The sequence below is a fragment of the Podarcis filfolensis genome (assembly GCF_964270895.1).
Source record: "Podarcis filfolensis genome assembly, chromosome: 11".
Taxonomy (NCBI): Eukaryota; Metazoa; Chordata; class Lepidosauria; order Squamata; family Lacertidae; genus Podarcis; species Podarcis filfolensis.
The window spans coordinates 41,838,040-41,857,010 of record NC_139613.1 but is presented as its reverse complement, the minus strand read 5'-3'; the positions used below and the strand labels follow the sequence as shown (position 1 = coordinate 41,857,010).

The 18,971-nt window shown below is 42.0% G+C and overlaps 1 protein-coding gene across 5 annotated transcripts in view; it reads left to right on the top strand.

The window, feature by feature from the left end:
- Positions 1–18,971, top strand: part of EPB41L4A (erythrocyte membrane protein band 4.1 like 4A) — a 106,560-nt gene that overhangs the window by 82,155 nt on the left and 5,434 nt on the right. For all 5 annotated transcript variants that reach the window (XR_014539786.1, XR_014539787.1, XM_083576838.1 and 2 more), the window contains exons 14-20: positions 3,198–3,276; positions 5,307–5,390; positions 7,386–7,499; positions 7,890–7,967; positions 10,816–10,935; positions 17,028–17,075; positions 17,178–17,246. Coding sequence is in view for 3 of the 5 variants with exons in the window: in XM_083576838.1 (XP_083432964.1) it covers positions 3,198–3,276; positions 5,307–5,390; positions 7,386–7,499; positions 7,890–7,967; positions 10,816–10,935; positions 17,028–17,075; positions 17,178–17,246 (592 nt within the window). In the remaining 2 variants the exon portion in view is untranslated. The remainder of the gene's footprint in view (positions 1–3,197; positions 3,277–5,306; positions 5,391–7,385; positions 7,500–7,889; positions 7,968–10,815; positions 10,936–17,027; positions 17,076–17,177; positions 17,247–18,971) is intronic.

The window sequence follows — 18,971 nt, the reverse complement described above, 5'->3', positions numbered from 1 at the left end:
TAATAACTTCCACACATGTTTATTTAAATAGTTATATAAAGAGTAGAGAAATACCACAGTGAATTTTAAAAATAATGGGCGGGGAAACCTGGATATGAAATCTTGACAAGTTCTGCTCATGGGATTTCTCAAAAAACACCTTATTAAAGCAAGGAGTTCAGAAGAGCTGGGCAGCTGCATGGTCCAGGAATATTCCACATTATTTATGGTCTCTTTGATGTCTAGCAGAAGTTAGTGCTTCCAGCAGTAACATTATTCCACCCTCTAGGTTTGGATGTAACCTAGGGAGAGACTGTAGTTCTGCTTCTCTGAAGTTAGAAGCGATTTGCGGTGTGTATTTGTATCAGGAAGACACTCCTTTCCTTACAGATTATCACACATTTTCTGGTTTAAACAAGAGATCAGCTTCCTCTGGAAACAGCTTGTTATTTTGGGATAATATAGGGCAGCATAACATTGACGTTATTGAGCTATCAGCTATGCTGTTTCTTGCTTCGCTTCTGCTTACAGTTCAAGCAGCATCACACTTCCTGTCTTTTTCCGTGGGTATTTTCGCAAGCACAACTTTAACTAAGTGAATAATGAATAGAATAAATATAATATTTCATTGATAATTTGAATTATTAAAGAAAGCTACCTGCTTTTGATCCACTCTGCAGATCATGTGTGTCAGGGACAAGGTAAAGTTTCAATATATTCAATGAGAAATACTACAAGTCATATTATTAAAGAAGCAATGTTAACTGCTTTCTAACGGACTATACACACATTTGTAATGTTTTCCTTTAGCGGTGGTAGACTGACCAGGTATAAAAGAAGTCAAGGCTTCTGCACCTTTAATACCTGTATAAAAGAGACCTTTTCAAAAGGTGTAGTTTGTCCTCTAAGGGATTCCTTATTTTTTAATTGTTGAAAGTAAATAGTGCCCTCTTAAATCTTTTCCTGCTGCTTATTACTGATAGTATACAAATGATTAAAGTCCAACAATTAAAGAATGTACATGGGATTATATAACAATGGCTAAACTAACCTGTTACATTACATTTAGAGAATATAATCACAGTTCTAGAGAAATTCAAATTTTCCTTTTGTTTAAATGGACCAAATTTATCATTTATTTTCCTTCCGTTTAACAGAGGCGTAAAAGAGGACTCAACTCTCCCATAAGTCCAAGCTTCTCTCTCTTCCCCCAGAATTCTGCTTGGTTTTTTACGTAAAGGAGCAGTAGCATGTTGACTAACAAGCACAAGAACCCAATATATTAAAGTCCACAACTGTTTGGTTGCCTGTGAATCAAGCCTCTTATTTCTAAGGCTCCTGGTTGAGTTGTATGCAGCCTTCTCTAGATGGGGGTCTTGCTCCCTAAGAGCAGGTTCATAGTTTGAGAGCCCTCCTGGAGCCACTGCTGTCACATGAGGCATGGTGGCCTTGCTGTCCAACACTGCCTTCTGCCAGCTTCAGCAAGTAAACCAACTGTGGCCCTGTTTGGACAGGGATAACTTGGCTGCAGAGCTCCATGCTCTGGTAACCTCAGGACTGGATTATTGCAATCTTCTTTACTGCTGCTATTGCCACAGTTAGATTGCTGCGGGTTGTTTTTCATTGTACTGCTATAATGATAATTGGCATAGAAATTTCATCTGGATAGGGAATCATGTATTCAGATACACACTGCATGTGCAGTCTACCTCTCCTGTTCAACAGCTGGGGCTCTGTGCATGAAACACTTTCAAAAATGTTACTAATCTGTTGCTACGCCATTTGGGGGAGAAGCAGGGGTCTGGCTTCAGGCTATGCCGCAACCAGCCCCCTGCCAGCTAGCTGATTGGTGGTGCTTTAATTATTTTTAAGGGCTTCATGTGCACAGTGTTGGATTATGTGATTTGCATAAAAAATTGTATGAGCATATGTTAAACTAGTTATAAGATTACATCTTTTAGATTTTCAGATATTGTCATGTAATGCCCCTGATATCTTTTATATTTGTGTGTTTAGTATATACTTATTTTATTAGGCCATATGACAGTAGGCTTTTATAACAGAGTGTTTTATCTGGTGTATAATGAAATGCTCAAACATTCATCTAACAACTCGATCCAATAAGCTTATTTGAAGATTTGGACATCCTAAATATAGGTTACATGTTTTATAGTGGGGTATTATCCCTTGTTCACAACCCACTAACAGAACTAGCATGATTTCCAATATGCTTTGCATTAATGTTGGGAAGGTCTATGTTAGTGTCAATAAATTGTCATTCTTTGACCACAGTGGTTAATGTTTACAGGCAACCAAAGCTTACTCATTGCTCAGTAACGTTTCTACTATGATCAAGAATTGGAACTTCAGCACTACTTCAGAATTCCACCAAGATGGAACAGTCTAGCACTATAAAAATAAAATGAAGAAGGAATTAAAAACTAGAGTATAAAAACTCTGATCCATGCATTTGTTAGTTTCTGTTTAGCATTATGCCTGACAAAATAATCACCATTTGGCACTTCTGTTTTCTGGCACCAGGCTTTTTAATTATAAAAATAATGCACTGTCTGTCCGACTAGAAAAGCTTTGCTTTTGTATAAAACAGACATTCAGTTTATTATGATTGCTGCTTAGATTGAGTGGAGCTCTTTCTGATCCAATATATGACAGATTCTGAAAATTGTGTTTTTACAGAGCTATTTGCAAACTGATGATAGTGCATTCATTTTGTTAAAAACTCCCATGAGAACATTGTCATTGGTATTTTCAATATAGTATTGGCAAACTGTCGAACTCTGGTAAAGGCACAATATGCCTCCAGCACATTTTCTTCAGCCACAGTCCAAGTGTGGTGAAATGTGCCTTATGGACGGAATCTAATTGGTGTTTCTTACACTGCTGCTTCAGCAAAGATAAAACAAAATTAAAAAAATCCTTCCAGTAGCACCATAGAGACCAACTAAGTTTGTTATTGGTATGAGCTTTCGTGTGCATGCACACTTCTTCAGATAGTCACTAAAAGTAAAATTAGAAATTTTCATAATATCTACTTTCCCCTCATAGTTCTCAGTCCGCTTTCCCACCCTCCCTGCAGACACAATTGTCTCAAAAACTAAAGATGTACTCCAACAAAAGTCTAGGTGCATAGTGTGCTGCAAAGTCCAAGAGAACCACTAAAATCATTTAGTAAAAATACATTTTTTTCTATCTTTCAGGATCGCATTGTACAAATCACACTTTAACTGGAGAAAATGAAGGAACTACAAAAATTATTGCACCCTCACCAATAAAAAGGTAGTGATATTATAATTATTATTACTTTATTTTGCCATAAAGTGAATCAGAAAGTCTGAAGCAAGGTATTTGAAATGCCGTTAAGTTTGTAAAGGTAGAAAGAACCAGAGGTTGGTTCCAGGCTATTAGCCTTCTTGGATTTGGAAAATCTATGTCCCAGCCCCCCATTAGCGAAGGACTTATTCAATGCTCATAAGCAAATAATTAGTCTAGAGTCTACTTCTGTAAACTGCATGTTTGCATTTTGATGCAAGAATGAACGAAAGTTTATTTATAAAAGCTTGCATTTTAATGGTGCATTATAATTAAGTAGCCATGCCTCACTTTATAAACACAACCGCGGAATTTCACATAAAACAACTAAGAGTCTTGTGACACTTTAACACATTTTATCACAGTATAAGCTTTTGTGGCATATATAGACATGGATCGAAAGCAAGGAGTTAAATAGCAGCTGAACACCAAAATGCATTAGAACTTGTGCATGCAAATGACTCTTTACAGCAGTAGTATTTGGTGATACCACCAATTGCTGCTGTTGTGAAGGGTCATTTTCCTTATATGGAAGCTCTAATTCAGGCACAGGAAACCTGCAGACATGATTAGGTCCAACAGGGGCCCTAATTTGGCCTGTGAGGCCAAGCCACACCCTGACGTTATCCGTCTGTCAGGTTACAAAAAGGCAGCTGCTGTGAGGAATGATGGGAAGCCAGAGGTCATTCTGTCTGGGCCTTCTTACATCTGAACGGGAAGCTTAGACTCTGCTCCCCACCTCTAAGCATACAATAATAATTGTAGTAAATTGAAATAACTAACAATTTATTGCTACTGAATGATACCTAAAAAATCTGCTACCTGAGACAGCTTTCTCCATCTGCCTAATGGTAGGGCCAGATGATTCCCTAGGCCACCAGACCAAGTACTGAATCAAATAATGGGGCCTGTAAGGCTGCCTAAGTGGCACCTCAGGGATTCAGACTGCAACTCCTTCAGTAGTCCTGCCTTGGTGGGTGAAAAAAGCAAAAAAAGTATTGGAGCTTTGCTGTTGAGACTCTGACTTCAGGAGCCCTTGTCTATCATTTTCAGCTAATTTGGTTAAGAGAGTCTAACCTGGTTCCAGGTCTGATAGTCACTCTCGCAGAACACATTAGAAATGCTTCCCAAGTTAAATTTGTAAGCCCAATGATCAAAGCTTAACCTCTTGTTCATTGCTGAAAAGAGAACCAATTATCTATCTGTATACACTATAAATTTAAGGAGCAGAGATCACACATGAAATTCACATCCCAAGCCTTCTCTGAAAAATCCGAACCAGTTCATCCCCTTCTTAAGCGTTCGGCAGGAGATAATCCTCGTATCTAGAGAGCTGCTGCAATTTAGCATTACTGCTGCGAAATGTGTGTCTGCTACAAATGACAAATAGCTTAGAAATCTAATGCAAACAATTCAACATCCTGGATTAGTTCACTCTGCTTTAAAGCCATATTGGGCGTGTACACATACACACACGCAGAAACACAGTTTCCTTAGACATAACAGCATTATGCATATCAATGTTCAGGAAAAGTATCTTCATAAAAACAGAGATATTACCAAATTCAGTTTAGTAGCAGCAGGACACAATGGGAATTATCATTTGCCTTTCTTTTATTTTAAACTGTATGAACAAGGTGGACAACGTGTAGCAAACAACATAGCTCGCAGCAGCCAAAATATCTAGGCAGGCTCAAAATCCTGTTTAAAAATGAATGTGGATCTCTCAAGGAAGGAAGTCCCTGAGCAAGGGAGACTGCCACACACACACACACACATATATATATATATATATATATATATATATATATATATATATAGTCCAGTAGCACCTTAGAGACCAACTAAGTTTGTTCTGGGTATAAGCTTTCGTGTGCATGCCCACTTTTTAGCAAAACCTGTAGAAAGAAATTTTAGAAAGTTTTAACACGTCTTTGTATTCCTTCATTTCTATGATTTGATCCTCTTAAGGGATTTATTTTTCTATACTTTATTAGTTTCAAAAAATTAAAAAATGAAAGCAGCCCAGAAACCCAAAGAAGCAAAATCAGTGCTCCATGGGAAGAAAACTGTCCACAGAGGTAAGCAGTACAGTAGTATGATGCCTCAGAAAGAGGATATGATCTATCTATCTATCTTTGCTAAGCAGAATATATACATTTTAAAAACCTGTGAGTGTACTGCTTTTGACATCCGAACACATTCAGGCTGTGCTGACAATAGGACAAAAACAAGAGCGCTGGGTAAGCAGGAGAAGCTTCTGCCGATGGTAGAGGTGCCCTGTCCTTCCATCCAAAATGTGTGTGGGTGTGAAACCAATTCCTAGTACTAGGCATTGCCTGCTAAGTACTGATAAATGAGAGGTTGGAGTGTGCTTGCCCACATTCAACTTAATCTCCACCTTAAGGACAGCTGCCAGCAGCTCTTCTTCCTTTTCCTTTGACACTGCTATCCCTGTAGATGGAGAGTTGAGACCAAAAAGCACCAGGGATTGTCATGAGAAGAGGTGGGGGGGAGGAGAAAGAAGGGGGTGGGGTTGGCATAGGAAAATTGATTCCCATGTGTCTATGTGGAGTTCCCGGGGATAGGTGTATGTTTGTTGGTGGGGAAGAATAAAGAAGATTTGGTTGGTGGGGAAGGATAAAGGTGGATTTGATATCCCGCTTTATCACTACGCTAAGGAGTCTCAAAGCGGCTAACAATCTCCTTTTCCCTTCCTCCTCCACAACAAACACTCTGTGAGGTGAGTTAGGCTGAGAGACTTCAGAGAAGTGTGACTAGCCCAAGGTCACCCAGCAGCTGCATGTGGAGAAGCAGGGAAGCGAACCCGGTTCACCAGATTACGAGTCCACCGCTCCTGACCACTGCACCACACTGGTGTAGTGTTTCCTTATCTCTGTTCCATTCCCTCCACCACCTCTGGGTACCTGTATGGAGAGGGCAGAGAAGGAGGCTTCTTTGCTAATGCTTTGTGGGTGCAGGTGTGGGTGCAAAAATGCTTTAGGTGCACTTCATATTACGTAAGGGTTGAACACAAATATGTGTAGGAACATGCTGTTCACAGTGGGTGATGGTGACGGTGCAGACCCAACCCTTTGCTCCTTCCCACCATGTTTAGCTCTTTTTAAAATAGGAGTGCCTTGGATATTTTCCTGGCGAAAACATGTGACACGATTCATTTCATATATGGGGTACATATTGATGTAAACAAATATTTATGTCTGTAGAAAGATCTACAGATTGCATTATGCAAACACATTTCAGTTGCTCAAAATATAAAGCCCAGTAAATGTACGTTTTTGCATTATTGACTGAGAGAGGCAAAACTTCAGCACACATACTTGAAGCCATTAAGCTGATGCCAGAAAAAAATAACTCTGGGTGATCCAAGTGTTATGTCATGTCCCTACTTGCATATTTTTCATGTAAATGAACTGTGAATACTTGGTGATTCATTAATATCATTAGGAATTATGGGGCATTAGGAATTTCTTAATGAATATTAATGAACGATATTTGTGGAGAAGATGATATATGCAGATAATAAGGTTGTAATTCTGTTCCTAACTGGGTTCTTTACATCTTTTGACTTGGCTATTGAGCATGCTCAGTAGCCATTGAGCTTTTGACAGTGGTCAGTGCAGGTCTTATTTTCACCAATATTATAAGGAAATGGTGTAGTTGAAGACTTTTTGTGTGTGTGCAAAAATCCTCCTATGAATGAATAATGTCCCCCCCCCCCCCGGTTCTGCTTTATGACTAATTCAATCAATTGCATCAGTGGAAATACGTTTAGTGTCTCGTAAACATTCATTTCTATACCATTGTTCTTTACTTGCAGAGTTCAGAATAATATATTTAACTTGTTTCAAAAAGGCCATAATATATTTCATCTTAGCTTGGCCAAATCTTACCTATGTACCTGTTAAAATGACATATGCATCAATGTAGAAAATGCCAATATTTGCCTTCACTAACAAAGTAATAATATAAATAAATGAGAATCTGTCCTTGCAATACTTGCTGTGAAAATCAAGGGGGTTCATCTGTTGACTTTCACTCTTCTTTGACCCTAGTGGGCTTTATAATTCTCCCAGTGACCGCAACAGATCTCCAAAATTCCCTAATTCACGAAGAAGACATCCTTCAGGAGGGAGTGAAAATGAGCCTGGAGTGCCACTTAGACGAAGGTGAGAGTTTGGGTCTTCAATAAAATGTTCCAGTGCACCCTCTCTTCCTAGCAGGAGGTGCTGATGTCCAATGAACAGTGAACATTCTACTGCTACTGAGCATGCTCAATAGCCATTGAGCTATTTTTGGTTTCCGCATCCCAGTATTTTGTTGTTGTACTTCTGTAAAGTTAGGGCTTCTCCCAAGCCTGTTGATACAGCTCCTTGTGCATCAGCAAAGGGATAGTGGAACTGGGACAGCATAACATTTATCATAGCAGGACTGATGCAACAGTGAGAATTTGTCTATTATTCCTTAGCAAAATGTTCCCATTGTTTTCTGTTGTAATGTAATAATATAAGACAAGTTTAATTGTTTTCTGAACATTGTTCTGCCTGCCTCCTTTCTAGATCACGGTCCCGTTGCAATACCAGCAGTGGTAGTGAATCAGAAAATTCAAACAGAGAACATCGGAAGAAGAGACATAGGTGAATAAGAAATTGTGCCAGCACTCGAAACAAATTGTATAACTTAGTGGTTTTCAACCATTTTATTTCCACAGCTCCCTTGACCAACTACATTCTGTGGGGCTCAGGAGCCCAGAGGCAGAAGCTCCTCTCCTCACCCCCTTTCAAACACCCTCCCTTGGGGAGTGTTCCCTCAGTCTCCTCTCCCCTCTCCTCAGGAGTCCTCTAGCCAACCACTGCTGCTGCCCCTGGTCTCTGGGCTGCCCCCCACTGCCCCCCAGGGGCCTGGGAAGCAACCCCTGGCCAGCCTCAGAGGCACCATTCGCCTGTGGAGCTGGTAGCCAGGGCTGCTGCAACAAACCTTTGGGAGGCAGAGATGTGAGAGGGCATCAGAGGAGGGAGGGAAGGAAAGAGGGGCAGAGGCCAGTGTTGCCCATGGCACCCCTGACCACCATTCAAGGCACTCCATGGTGCCATGGTACACTGGTTGAAAACCACTGGTCTAACTTAGGGACACTTTGTTTAAATATAAATCTATATGGATCGTTTTTGCCTTGCTAATCAATTTGTAGAATCAGGTTTTCCCCCCCTTGTCAGTGTTAGTGAAAACTGGATTTCTTACTTCTGCCTTTTCAGTACTTTAATATTTCACAAATAAACATGGAATATTGGAGTGTCACAGTTTCTAGGTCCTAAACCCCTCAGGGCATTGGACAGCACCGGCTTCACATCCTTTCCTGTCTTCCTGGTAGACCAGAGGTGGCTTGCTCAGCATAGGGGAACAGTGGCTAACCCGGCCTACCATTCTCCTTTGTCCTCTCCCAAGAGGCAGTCTTGGCCTTTATTCCCTTTCCATGGTGGCTTCCTTTAGGTTCATAAGCCATCAAGAGGAGTCTGAAAGCTTTCAGCCTCTCATCAGCACCACCCAGGCCTGTGCAGAGCTTGTCTGACGCCAGGGTCAAGAGTCTTGTTAGAATACAGTTCTTGGCATGTGTCATGAACTGGCTGGATGCAGAGGACTGGTGGGAGGCACCAGCTGGGGAACCCCCAAGGGGATTGGTGGTGGGATGACGATAAGTGATTGGAAGGAGAAGAGAGGGTAGACTGGGAGGAGAAGGTGTCAGAAGCTGGAGAGGGTTTAATGAGCAGGAAGAGGCGGGGGCAGAGAGCAGTTCAGACTCCAAGGCTGAAGCGGAGTCCTGAGAGGAGGGTAGCCAAGAGACAGAGTGGAGGAAGGCTGCCAAAGAAGCCAGGGAGTTTGCCCCCTCCTGCTGCAACCACCTCTCCTCCCCCGTGGACTCCTAGAACACAAAGAGGAATGAAGAGGGTGGAGCAACAAGAGACAAGACGAAGGAGCCTAAGACTGCTGGAGAAGGAACCAGGGGAGGAGCCTTAGAGAGCAGTGGGAAGGTGGGACCTTCAGTCCTCGCAACTGCTTCATTAAGATCTACTGGGAAGAGTTGCTGTGATCATTAGACCTGCCCTGTTTTAGTTTCTTTGAATAAATAGTTGGGACATTGGGTGCTTTATTGTTTTATTGCTGACCTATGGCTGACTCCAGCTCCTGACAGCATGACAGCATAAGCCTGGCAGGCCCCTGATGAGGCCCTCCAGCCAGCTGAGCCCTCTGAGCCCTCGGGCAAGTGTACCCAGCTGCACCCCACCCCGTGCACAGGCGTGACACTACCTGTACCCAGATCCAGCCCATCCATTATGGGCTGAGCTGCTTATGAGCAAGGTGCCAGTCTAGCAACCTTGTCATCCCACGAGGCAAGAGCACAGGGCTTTTCACAAAAGCTGCTTTATGAAAAATATGCTTATAGTTGTACAGAAAATTGCGACAGGCAATATTTAATGAGCCTCACTAGTAGAAGTCCATCCAACGACTTCCATTAGCACAAGGCTTCCCCAGTCTCTTTTGTGCCTCCCTTGCCCCCTCCCCAAATTTCATCTGGGGGTCAGCAGAACCCTCAGAACAGGAAGAGAGAAGGGATTGTTATGTCTGGCAAGCTGAAATGCTTGCATTAACTTTAACTTCGGTGATAACGGCAAGTTAAACAGCATGTGATATGTACTGAAGTTCTCACCCTGGGCCAGCAGGGGAACAGTAGATAGTTCAGGTCCACATATGCAAATAAGGGACCAAAAGTGACGTTCAGTGATTGGATAGTTACAGAAAGTTGTTACAGTTACGATGTACTGGAGCTCTATATAAGCAGGCTGACCGAACCCTTCAGTTCAGTTCTGTTCCAGCTTCCAAATAAATAAGAGCTGTCTGAAGAATCGCTGTGTCGTCTGATATGTTCACCCACAACTTAACACTGGCGACGTGGATGGGATCGATGGACATCAGAGCACAGCCAGATGCGGCCACTCTCTGAGCTGAGCTGAATCACTGAACGTCACTTTCGATCCCTTATTTGCATATGTGGACCTGAACTATCTACAGTATCCCCCTGCTGGCCCAGGGTGAGAACTTCAGTACGTAACAGCATGAATATGATTGTGTGTACACATGTATGCATATATGACAAAGGAATCAAATCAATGTAGGTCTTGTCTGTTACCTTATTTCTGGGGCACTGGGAACTACCAGTCAGAGTAGAGAATAGCATACTAGATAAATAGTCTGACCAACCCTAAGGCAGATTTTTTTTAATGTTGTTATGCATATAATATCTCCCACTGAAATCAATGGGAGTTACAACCTGGCCTGGATTATGTCTCATAATGTTCTTTCTCTCTCCTGCATGCATGAAGAAGCTTTTCACAAAGCTGAAGCTGAATGTACTTTCTCAGAAAGTGGTTAAAAAATCACTAAAACGCTGATCCATCAGATATTCACTCTCAACATTCACTCTTTCCTCAGGGTACGGCAGGAGAATGACATGGTTGATTCAGGTCCCCAGTGGGAAGCAGTGCAGAGGCGGCAAAAAGAGAAAAACCAATCTGATCCCAACCACCGGCGATCCAGGCACAGATCTCGATCGTACGTTAATCCCGCTTGTTATTGTATTGTTATAATACATCTAAAACAATGACTTCTAACAAGGTTTTTACAGCTCTCTACTTTTGCATACGTGAAAGCTACATATTTTATTATCTATCCTCCCAAACAAGAGAAATGTATACATACAGATATGTATGTGTTTATGTTCATTCATGCAGTTCCTACCTAACTACAAATGGCAGTTTCAAAATCTACATAGAGTCTGCAGAGCGAAGAAAGAGAGATCTATAGTGGAAATGAATTTAAATACTGTCAGCTGCATAATACAATCAATTCAGATCATATGTGTTAGACCTATTAACTCTTATTGCAGGCACAATTCTGGCCAAAATGAAATGAGTCACAAGACAGAGGCTAAAATCAGCCAGTGTTCCACTTTTTATTTTCCTGGGGAAGCAACCAGACTTCAGTTGCTTAGTTTCTCACTTGCTATATCCCATTTCAAAGGTTTATAGATTACTTATTTTTATGTTGTAATACATGGCACTCTTTGAAAAAGAATCAGAGTGTGTTATTTTGGAAATCTCAAAAATGTCCTAGACTCCTATTATCTACAAAACCTGCCACTATTTTTAAGCAGCATTTTCATGCTGTATTTTTAACAATTGCTATGCAGTTTGCTGAATATTGCCCATTCCAAATTGTACACTGATTTTTAAAAACTGGCATATTTAAAAATGTGGAGAGTTCTTGTGTATTTTTCCTATCTGATTCATGTTTGCCATATAAGTGTGATTAGATAAACACCCTTTGTGAATCTTAGATATTGGTTCTATGGGAAAAAAATGAAACAAGACTGACAGGAGTTTGAAAAAAATATGCTGAACAGTTCCAGGGTCGTGGGTGGAAAACATAATACCTTAGGGGGTTGTTGAATTCTGGCTCAGAAAGACCCCCCAGTTGCCCCGCCTACTTTAGATACATTTCCAAAAATAGACTGCATGACTTATAGTTTATATCCATGACTATAGTAGTTGTTTAAGAACTGCAGCACATGACTTTATGTAAATTTCCTACAAGACAGCCATTTCTACTAATGAAATACTTCTGGGGGGAAACCGTGAGAATCAGATCAATAACTGTGTTAAAAGTATGTATTGGCATCTTGAAGATGGCACATAAATGCTGCCTTAATACACATGCAGGCATAATTTAAACGGCATTTGCAAATCATCTCATTTGTATTGAGAGAGTGCATAAGCCAAAGTGGGGACATGCCTTTGTATTGCAAGACTAGAGTGCTTCAGGTTTTCAGAATAATTAAGTATACCAACTCTTGTACATTTTGAGAAAAACCTGCTCTGCCTCAGAACTGCTGTTCCGCAGGAAGGTTTTTTGTTTTTGTTTTAACTTTCCACTTAATTTTGTTGGATGAACTTGTTACTTAAACGAGATGGCACAGGCTCCCTCTTGTGGTCAATTTGAATATTATAAATGAGTTTATAATTTGACAGCCTGATAGCTGACTAGTTTTCCAGGCTTTTTCTTTGACTGAAAGAAATTAATGTAATGCAATAGGAAAAAGCATTACAAAGTGGTACAATGAATGAAAAGACTATATAGGGCAGGGGTCAGCAAACCTTTTCAGCAGGGGGCCAGTCCACTGTCCCTCAGGCCTTGTAGGGGGCCGGACTATATTTTTTGGGGGGGAACAATGAATTCCTATGCCCCACAAATAATCCAGAGATGTGTTTTAAATAAAAGGACACAATCTACTCATGTAAAAACACACTGATTCCCAGACTGTCCGCGGGCCGGATTTAGAAGGCGATTGGGCCAGATCCGGCCCCTGGGCCTTAGTTTGCCTACCCATGATATAGGGAGTAAGAAAGCTGCTGTCCACGGCTTATTGCAGGGGTATTTTCTGTATCCTTTTTAATTGGAGATGCCAGGGACTGAATCTGGGACTTTAGACATGGAGAGCATCTGCTCTGCTAATGAACAGCTTCACCAATGTAAGTCAGAAGCCTCTGGTCTTCCAGATGTTGATGAACTATAGGTCTCATCATCCCTGCTACTTGGAGACGAAGTCTCAACATCAGCTGGAAGGCCAATGATTCCCCCACCCATGCTCTAAAACAGGGTTTCCCAAACTTGGGTTTCCAAGCTGTTTGTGGACTACAATTCCCATCATCCCTGACCGCTGGCCCTGCTAGCTAGGGATGATGGGAGTTGTAGTCCCAAAAACCCCCAGCTAGAGTCCCAAGTTTGGGAAACCCCGCCTAAACTAATCCCATCCAGGTTTGTGGAATTATGCCATAGAAAGTGATTGTGTGACACTGACTTAGATTAATGCCCATTGGCCTTGATCTGGAAAACCACACACTTAGCAGTAAAAGCGCACCCTCTGTGCTAGGCTTGCAGACTCTTAAGGGCTGGAGACCAGCAGCCTCTCGTAGCCTTAGTTAAGGATGGATGTGGGGGTAAGTGTGCCAAAGCCCCCCTCAAGCCCCACCCGCAGCAGCCAACCAGCATTGCTTCATGCCTGTTTTGGTACAGCAGAGTGACCAAAGTGAAAATGTTTCCTGTAGTTTCTCTTGCCCTTCTACACGCAATACATTTGAAACAAACACCTGCTATCACTCTGACAATGAAAGCTGTCTCTAGCGTCATTTAAACACTTAAGTTTTAGATGCGTTTTAAGAGAGTCAGGGTTAACTTTATAAATGCTTGAATATACCTGGTCATCTGATTTTAATTGGCTTAATAAGGGATGTTACTGATCTGGTGTGGGTGTGTGGGTTTGTGTTTGGGATGCGTGTGTTGCGTTTTGTCTGGGGATGGGGTGAGAAAGGTGAAAAGAAGTTTCTTTTTTATGACAACAGCGAACATAAAAAGCTCAATGTTCTAGTGCTGTGGGGATCATTTCTAAGAGTTCAAGCAAAACATCTGTGTTGCCAAAGGGCTTTTTAGAATTAAGAATAGCTGTAAAAAAAAACCCCATAGTTAAAAGCACAAAACGTTGCCTGGTTGCAAATCATAAATTCTTGTTGAATTATTAATAAAGGTGAAAATGCAAGCAAAAAAAAAAAAAAGGTAATACAGACACAATCAGCATATAGGAGCTGGTTAAAGTTTCTTTTAAAAAATAAATAAAATGAGAATAAAAAACGAAAAGCCACACGCATACCTCTCTCCCGATTAAATTCCAGTGCACCACAGATTTCTTTTAGAACCGCAGGCCTGCACAACTTGCAGCTCCCCATGCTGAATACAGACCACCACCCATGTAGTTGAGTATTTCGCTCATATCTTTATAGTCCTGGGCAGGCAGAAAACTGTGAAATTCACTCAGCCACTGATGGTCTGCTGTACAAGCATTGTGCACTTTGGAATTGTGGGTCACAAGTTGTGCAGGGCTGCTTTGGGGTTTGAGGGAAGCGCCCTCATATCAGCTCTGATCCTAGTGGGATTCTTCAGCTGTTACTGAAGCTAAAAGGGCATGGCAAGTGGAGCAAAGTCAACCAGCCTGAAAATCACAATTATGAGTATAGCGTACAAGTTTTGTGCCAGTTCAGACCATCTAGGGTTTTAAGTTTATGCACAAGCGTCTTTGAGTGCCCGAATACTCCCTAAGCAAGCCTACTGTTTATTTGAGCTACTCCCTGTACACATTAAAGGAGAAAGGAGTGATGTATGCAAGCCTGCTGATTGGTGCTGCTTTACTAGCGATGTGGCTGGAATTAGATCTTGGTCCCAGATCCTGTTGATCTGCTAATCACCTTCCAGAAGTTGTTGGACTTGACTCAGCTCCCATCAACCCTAATGAGCATGGCCACTAATCAAGAATGATGGGAGTTGCAGTCCAGCAACAGATTCCTCATCCCTTGCTAAGAACAGGCCATTAGGAACTGGAGAACAGCTACATTCTGTTTTTCAGTGGAGGCTTAAAGGCAATATTTTATACTATGCAGGACATGTCGAGTAAAACCTTGCCTCTGTTCTGCTACATCCTTACCGTGTGTCTATGCGTATTATTGCCGCTGGCAGCATGCTAACATGCAGCAAAGCCCAGTTTTCCTAAAACATAAGCACAAACGTAACCATTTGTTCTTTTCACTCACATAAGGGTGATTTGAAAGGGAAGGTGGGGCTTATAGCATGCATGCAGTATCATCACTGTGTCCAAATACAGATTTCTCAATATGGTTTCACTGTAAAAGTAGCAGAACTAAGCAGCCCATTTATTATGAAGGAGGCATGGGCTACATTGCAGAGCCACATGTAGGCTTATTTAGTGAAGTGAGCAATGACTTATTCTATAATGATCATCATCATTGTTGCATTTAAGCCACTGAGTGCAGATGAATGTGATGAACCTTCTTAGAATAATCAAAAGCTGAAGTTCATCCCACCCCCGTGTCTTTCTTACAACCTATAATGCCCTCCAGATTTTGGATTACAGCCCCTATCATCCCTGTCCCTTGGTCACGCTGGCTGTGGCTGGAGGAATTTGAAATGGCCAACAACTAGTGGGCGCCATTTTGGCACCTCTGCTCTTAACCCTATGGCTGCTGTCAGTAGAAGGGCCCACCTGAATCAGTTTCATTTTTCATTAAGTACCAATATCACCTAATCTAGTGGATAGCATGGTCTGTGAGCATGCCAAGCACACTGAGCCTCAGGGCATTCCCTCGCCATGGTAGCTGGGACATAAACATTATCAAAGCCATTCACTCCCCCTTCCCAGTGAATCATGGATTGCTTATGCACATTCCCTGGAGCCTTGAGTATTATAGATTCAGAAGGGATTGCCAGTCCCTCGGGATATGTGCAGAGTACACAGCTGCTGCTGCTTTGCATGAATGGGACCAAAAGGAAGAATAAAGCAATTCAACATTCAAGGCTGGAAGGTACTATTAACCCTTCCCCCAGTATTAAGCAATGCATCAGGCTTCTGCCTTAGGGAAGGCAAAGGCACTGGGAGCGGGAAATGAGTGAGGAGGAGGAGAAGAAAGGTGAAAGACACAAACAGCATTAAAATAATCCATGGCATTGACAGCCTTGGGGTAAAGAGAGTGAGAAATTGGGTCATCAGTTTCTTGTGCTGGGTAGTCTTTGTATGAAGGTGGTATTATTACAATAGATACACATGCACATTTTAGTTGACTGTCAGCTGAGATGTCACCATTAACCCTGCTCTCCAAAAAAAACCCCATTTGTTTTCCAGCTAACAGAACATGGGAGGGGAAAACAAAGCTGAAGAGGCTCCATTTTTATGAGCAGCTTAGTCGAACAGTTGCATGGAGGAAGACAAACTGTGGTTCAGACTCAGAACTACTTAGTCAGAATAGGACATTTCCATATTCAGCTAGGTTTTACTCAGAGTAAACCCACTGAAATTAATGGAACAAGCTTAGTCGTGTTTGTTAATTTCAGTGGGTGTACTCTGAACACCACTCCATGTCATAAAAACATAAAGCTTACCGTATTTTTCGCTCTATAGGATGCACCGGACCATAGGACACACCTTGTTTTAGAGGGGGAGAACAAGAAAAAAAAAATTCTCCCCCTCTCTGCTCAGCGCCCCTTCAGCGAAGCCGCAGGAGAAATGGAGCCCCTTCTATTTCTCCTCCCGCTTGGCTGAAGGGGGCTGCGCAGCTCTCCCTCTCTGCTGAAGCCAGGAGAGTCTTGCTCTCCTGGCTTCAGTGAAAGGAACCTGAAGCCTGCGGAGTGCAGTGGGAACTCGCGGTGCACTCCATAGGCTTCAGGCAGCTATCCCTGAAGGCTGGAGAGAGAGAGGGGTCGGTGTGCACCAACCCCTCTCGCTCTCCAGCCTTCAGCGAAAGCAACGCGAAGCCTCCGGAGCGCGGAGGGAGCGCTCCCTCTGCGCTTCGGAGGCTTCACGTTGCTATTGCTGAAGCCAAGGCGCCTGCATTCGCTCTATAGGACGCACACACATTTCCCCTTAATTTTTGGAGGGGGAAAAGTGGATCCTATAGAGCAAAAAATACGGTAATTCTCTGCAGAAATGTTAGTTAGTTGCATCACTATTCTTGGTTCAGGGTTTTGTCTTTGCTCTAGGATTATGCATTTGATGAAATGACATATTTTTGTTTGCATTTATGTAGGAGAAGTCCAGATGTGCAAGCAAAGGAAGAATTGTGGAAACACATTCAGTAAGTATGTCTGCAAGGGTGGAGAGCTTCCATGGAACAATACAGATCTGTTTTTATGAATGTGGCTGTATAACTTCTTTCTTGTGTGCAATCCTTTTCTAGAAAGGAGCTTGTGGACCCATCTGGCATGTCTGAGGAACAATTAAGAGAGATTCCATATACTAAAATAGAGTAAGTTGTGTTTTGTTTTTTTCTTTCCTAGAGAACAGGAGTGTTTCTATTTGTATATAGCTAAATAAATCTAACTCTGAGATTTGTATTGGAAAGAATCATGCAAAATTGGAGAGAGCTGCAAAGTTCTGTCTTAAATAATGAGGCACAATCCACTGTGAACATCACTCAGACCTTAAACAGAAGTGAATCTCTGAGCTCCATTTCATTTCAGCCAGGCGTATATGTGTTTTGTTGCCAATAAATTATACTTTTAAGAATGCTCCTCCACTTGGAGCTTAGTTCTCTGCAGTCTGCCACTCCCTCACAAATTCCACCCCCAAGCAAGCCTTGATGGCAGAAGTGAGCCTCACTTTGAATGAAATGAAATTTATTATGGTCCCAGACCAGATTCACATACCGTACCAAGCGAACACAAAATACAACAGAATTAAGTCTGAATTAACAATCAAACATAACAATAAACAATAGGAATATGACAGCCATTAGAAATGTGGTTTAGGTCTTAGACTCTAAAATATTATCTAGAGTTTGCATCTGAGGCCTTAGACTTTATAATAGCACAGCTTATTCCCTGAGTTTTATGGCAGCCGCGCAAAATTTGGCCACCCTTAGCGTGATCGCTGGATCCTTCTCCTCTATCAGGGATTTTAAGCATTGAGGTTCAGACCCACTTGGAATTTTCTGTATAACAGGGGTGATAAAGACCGAGTGTATATCCCCATAAAAACAACATCATAGCAAGACATAAGAGACAGTTTCCACCTCTATCAGGCCGCAGGGGCAGACTCACTCTGCATACGGTTTACCCACATATCACTTTGAAAGAAAATCACCTTAGGGAGCAGACCATAACAAGGTAAACAACAGACAAAGCAAAGGGGTTTCACATTCCTTACCCATCACAGACCTTGTGCTGTTTACATCAAAACCCACCACCCTCCCCACCTTGTGCAGTTGGGACCGACCTGGATTTACACAGAGAACTTACACCATCCTGTCTAGTTTGGCTCTCAGTGGCATCCCCTATGCTCCCGTCAAGTTTGCTGAACAGCACACAGAATAATGCTGAAAATCTAGAGCAGCTTTGGGGGAAATTCAGCCCAAACTACCTTCACTTATAAACTCTCCCTTTAATATTTACTCTTCCTCTGATCCCCTAAAGTGACTGGTTGACCCGCTTGACCCTTCTTCCTTAGCACACAGCCATCAGTTGCCAGAGCACATTTGCTCCTTTCAGATCAAACACCCGTTTCGTTCTCGTAATTAGCCCATTTGGGACTTCCATGTAGAGATGCGAGCAAGTGCTTCTGACAAGTGTGGAATCACGTTTTACATCACAATGCAATTCTGTCACATCACTGAGAATGAAATAAACAAACAGTGGTAAACTTCTGCAGGTAGGACATGGAACATAAAACTCTTCTTCAAAAACACATGCACTCACATAATTTTCTTAGCCATGTCATACATTATTATTTTTAATACCGTGGCTTTCCTAATACGTCTGCCTTGCCTGTTTGCTGCCTTCTAAGCAGCCCAGTTTTACCACCATTACCTTATATTTCGGACTACATTGAGGCTGAGAGAATCGTAACTTGCCTCTGGCCTTCAAGTGAGATTGTGTCTGTTGCAAAGGAAAAAATATATGCGAACACGTGTACACAATATTCATTAAGTAGCTGCCTTAAATCCGCTCTGATTCTAGGTGCATAGTAATCCGTA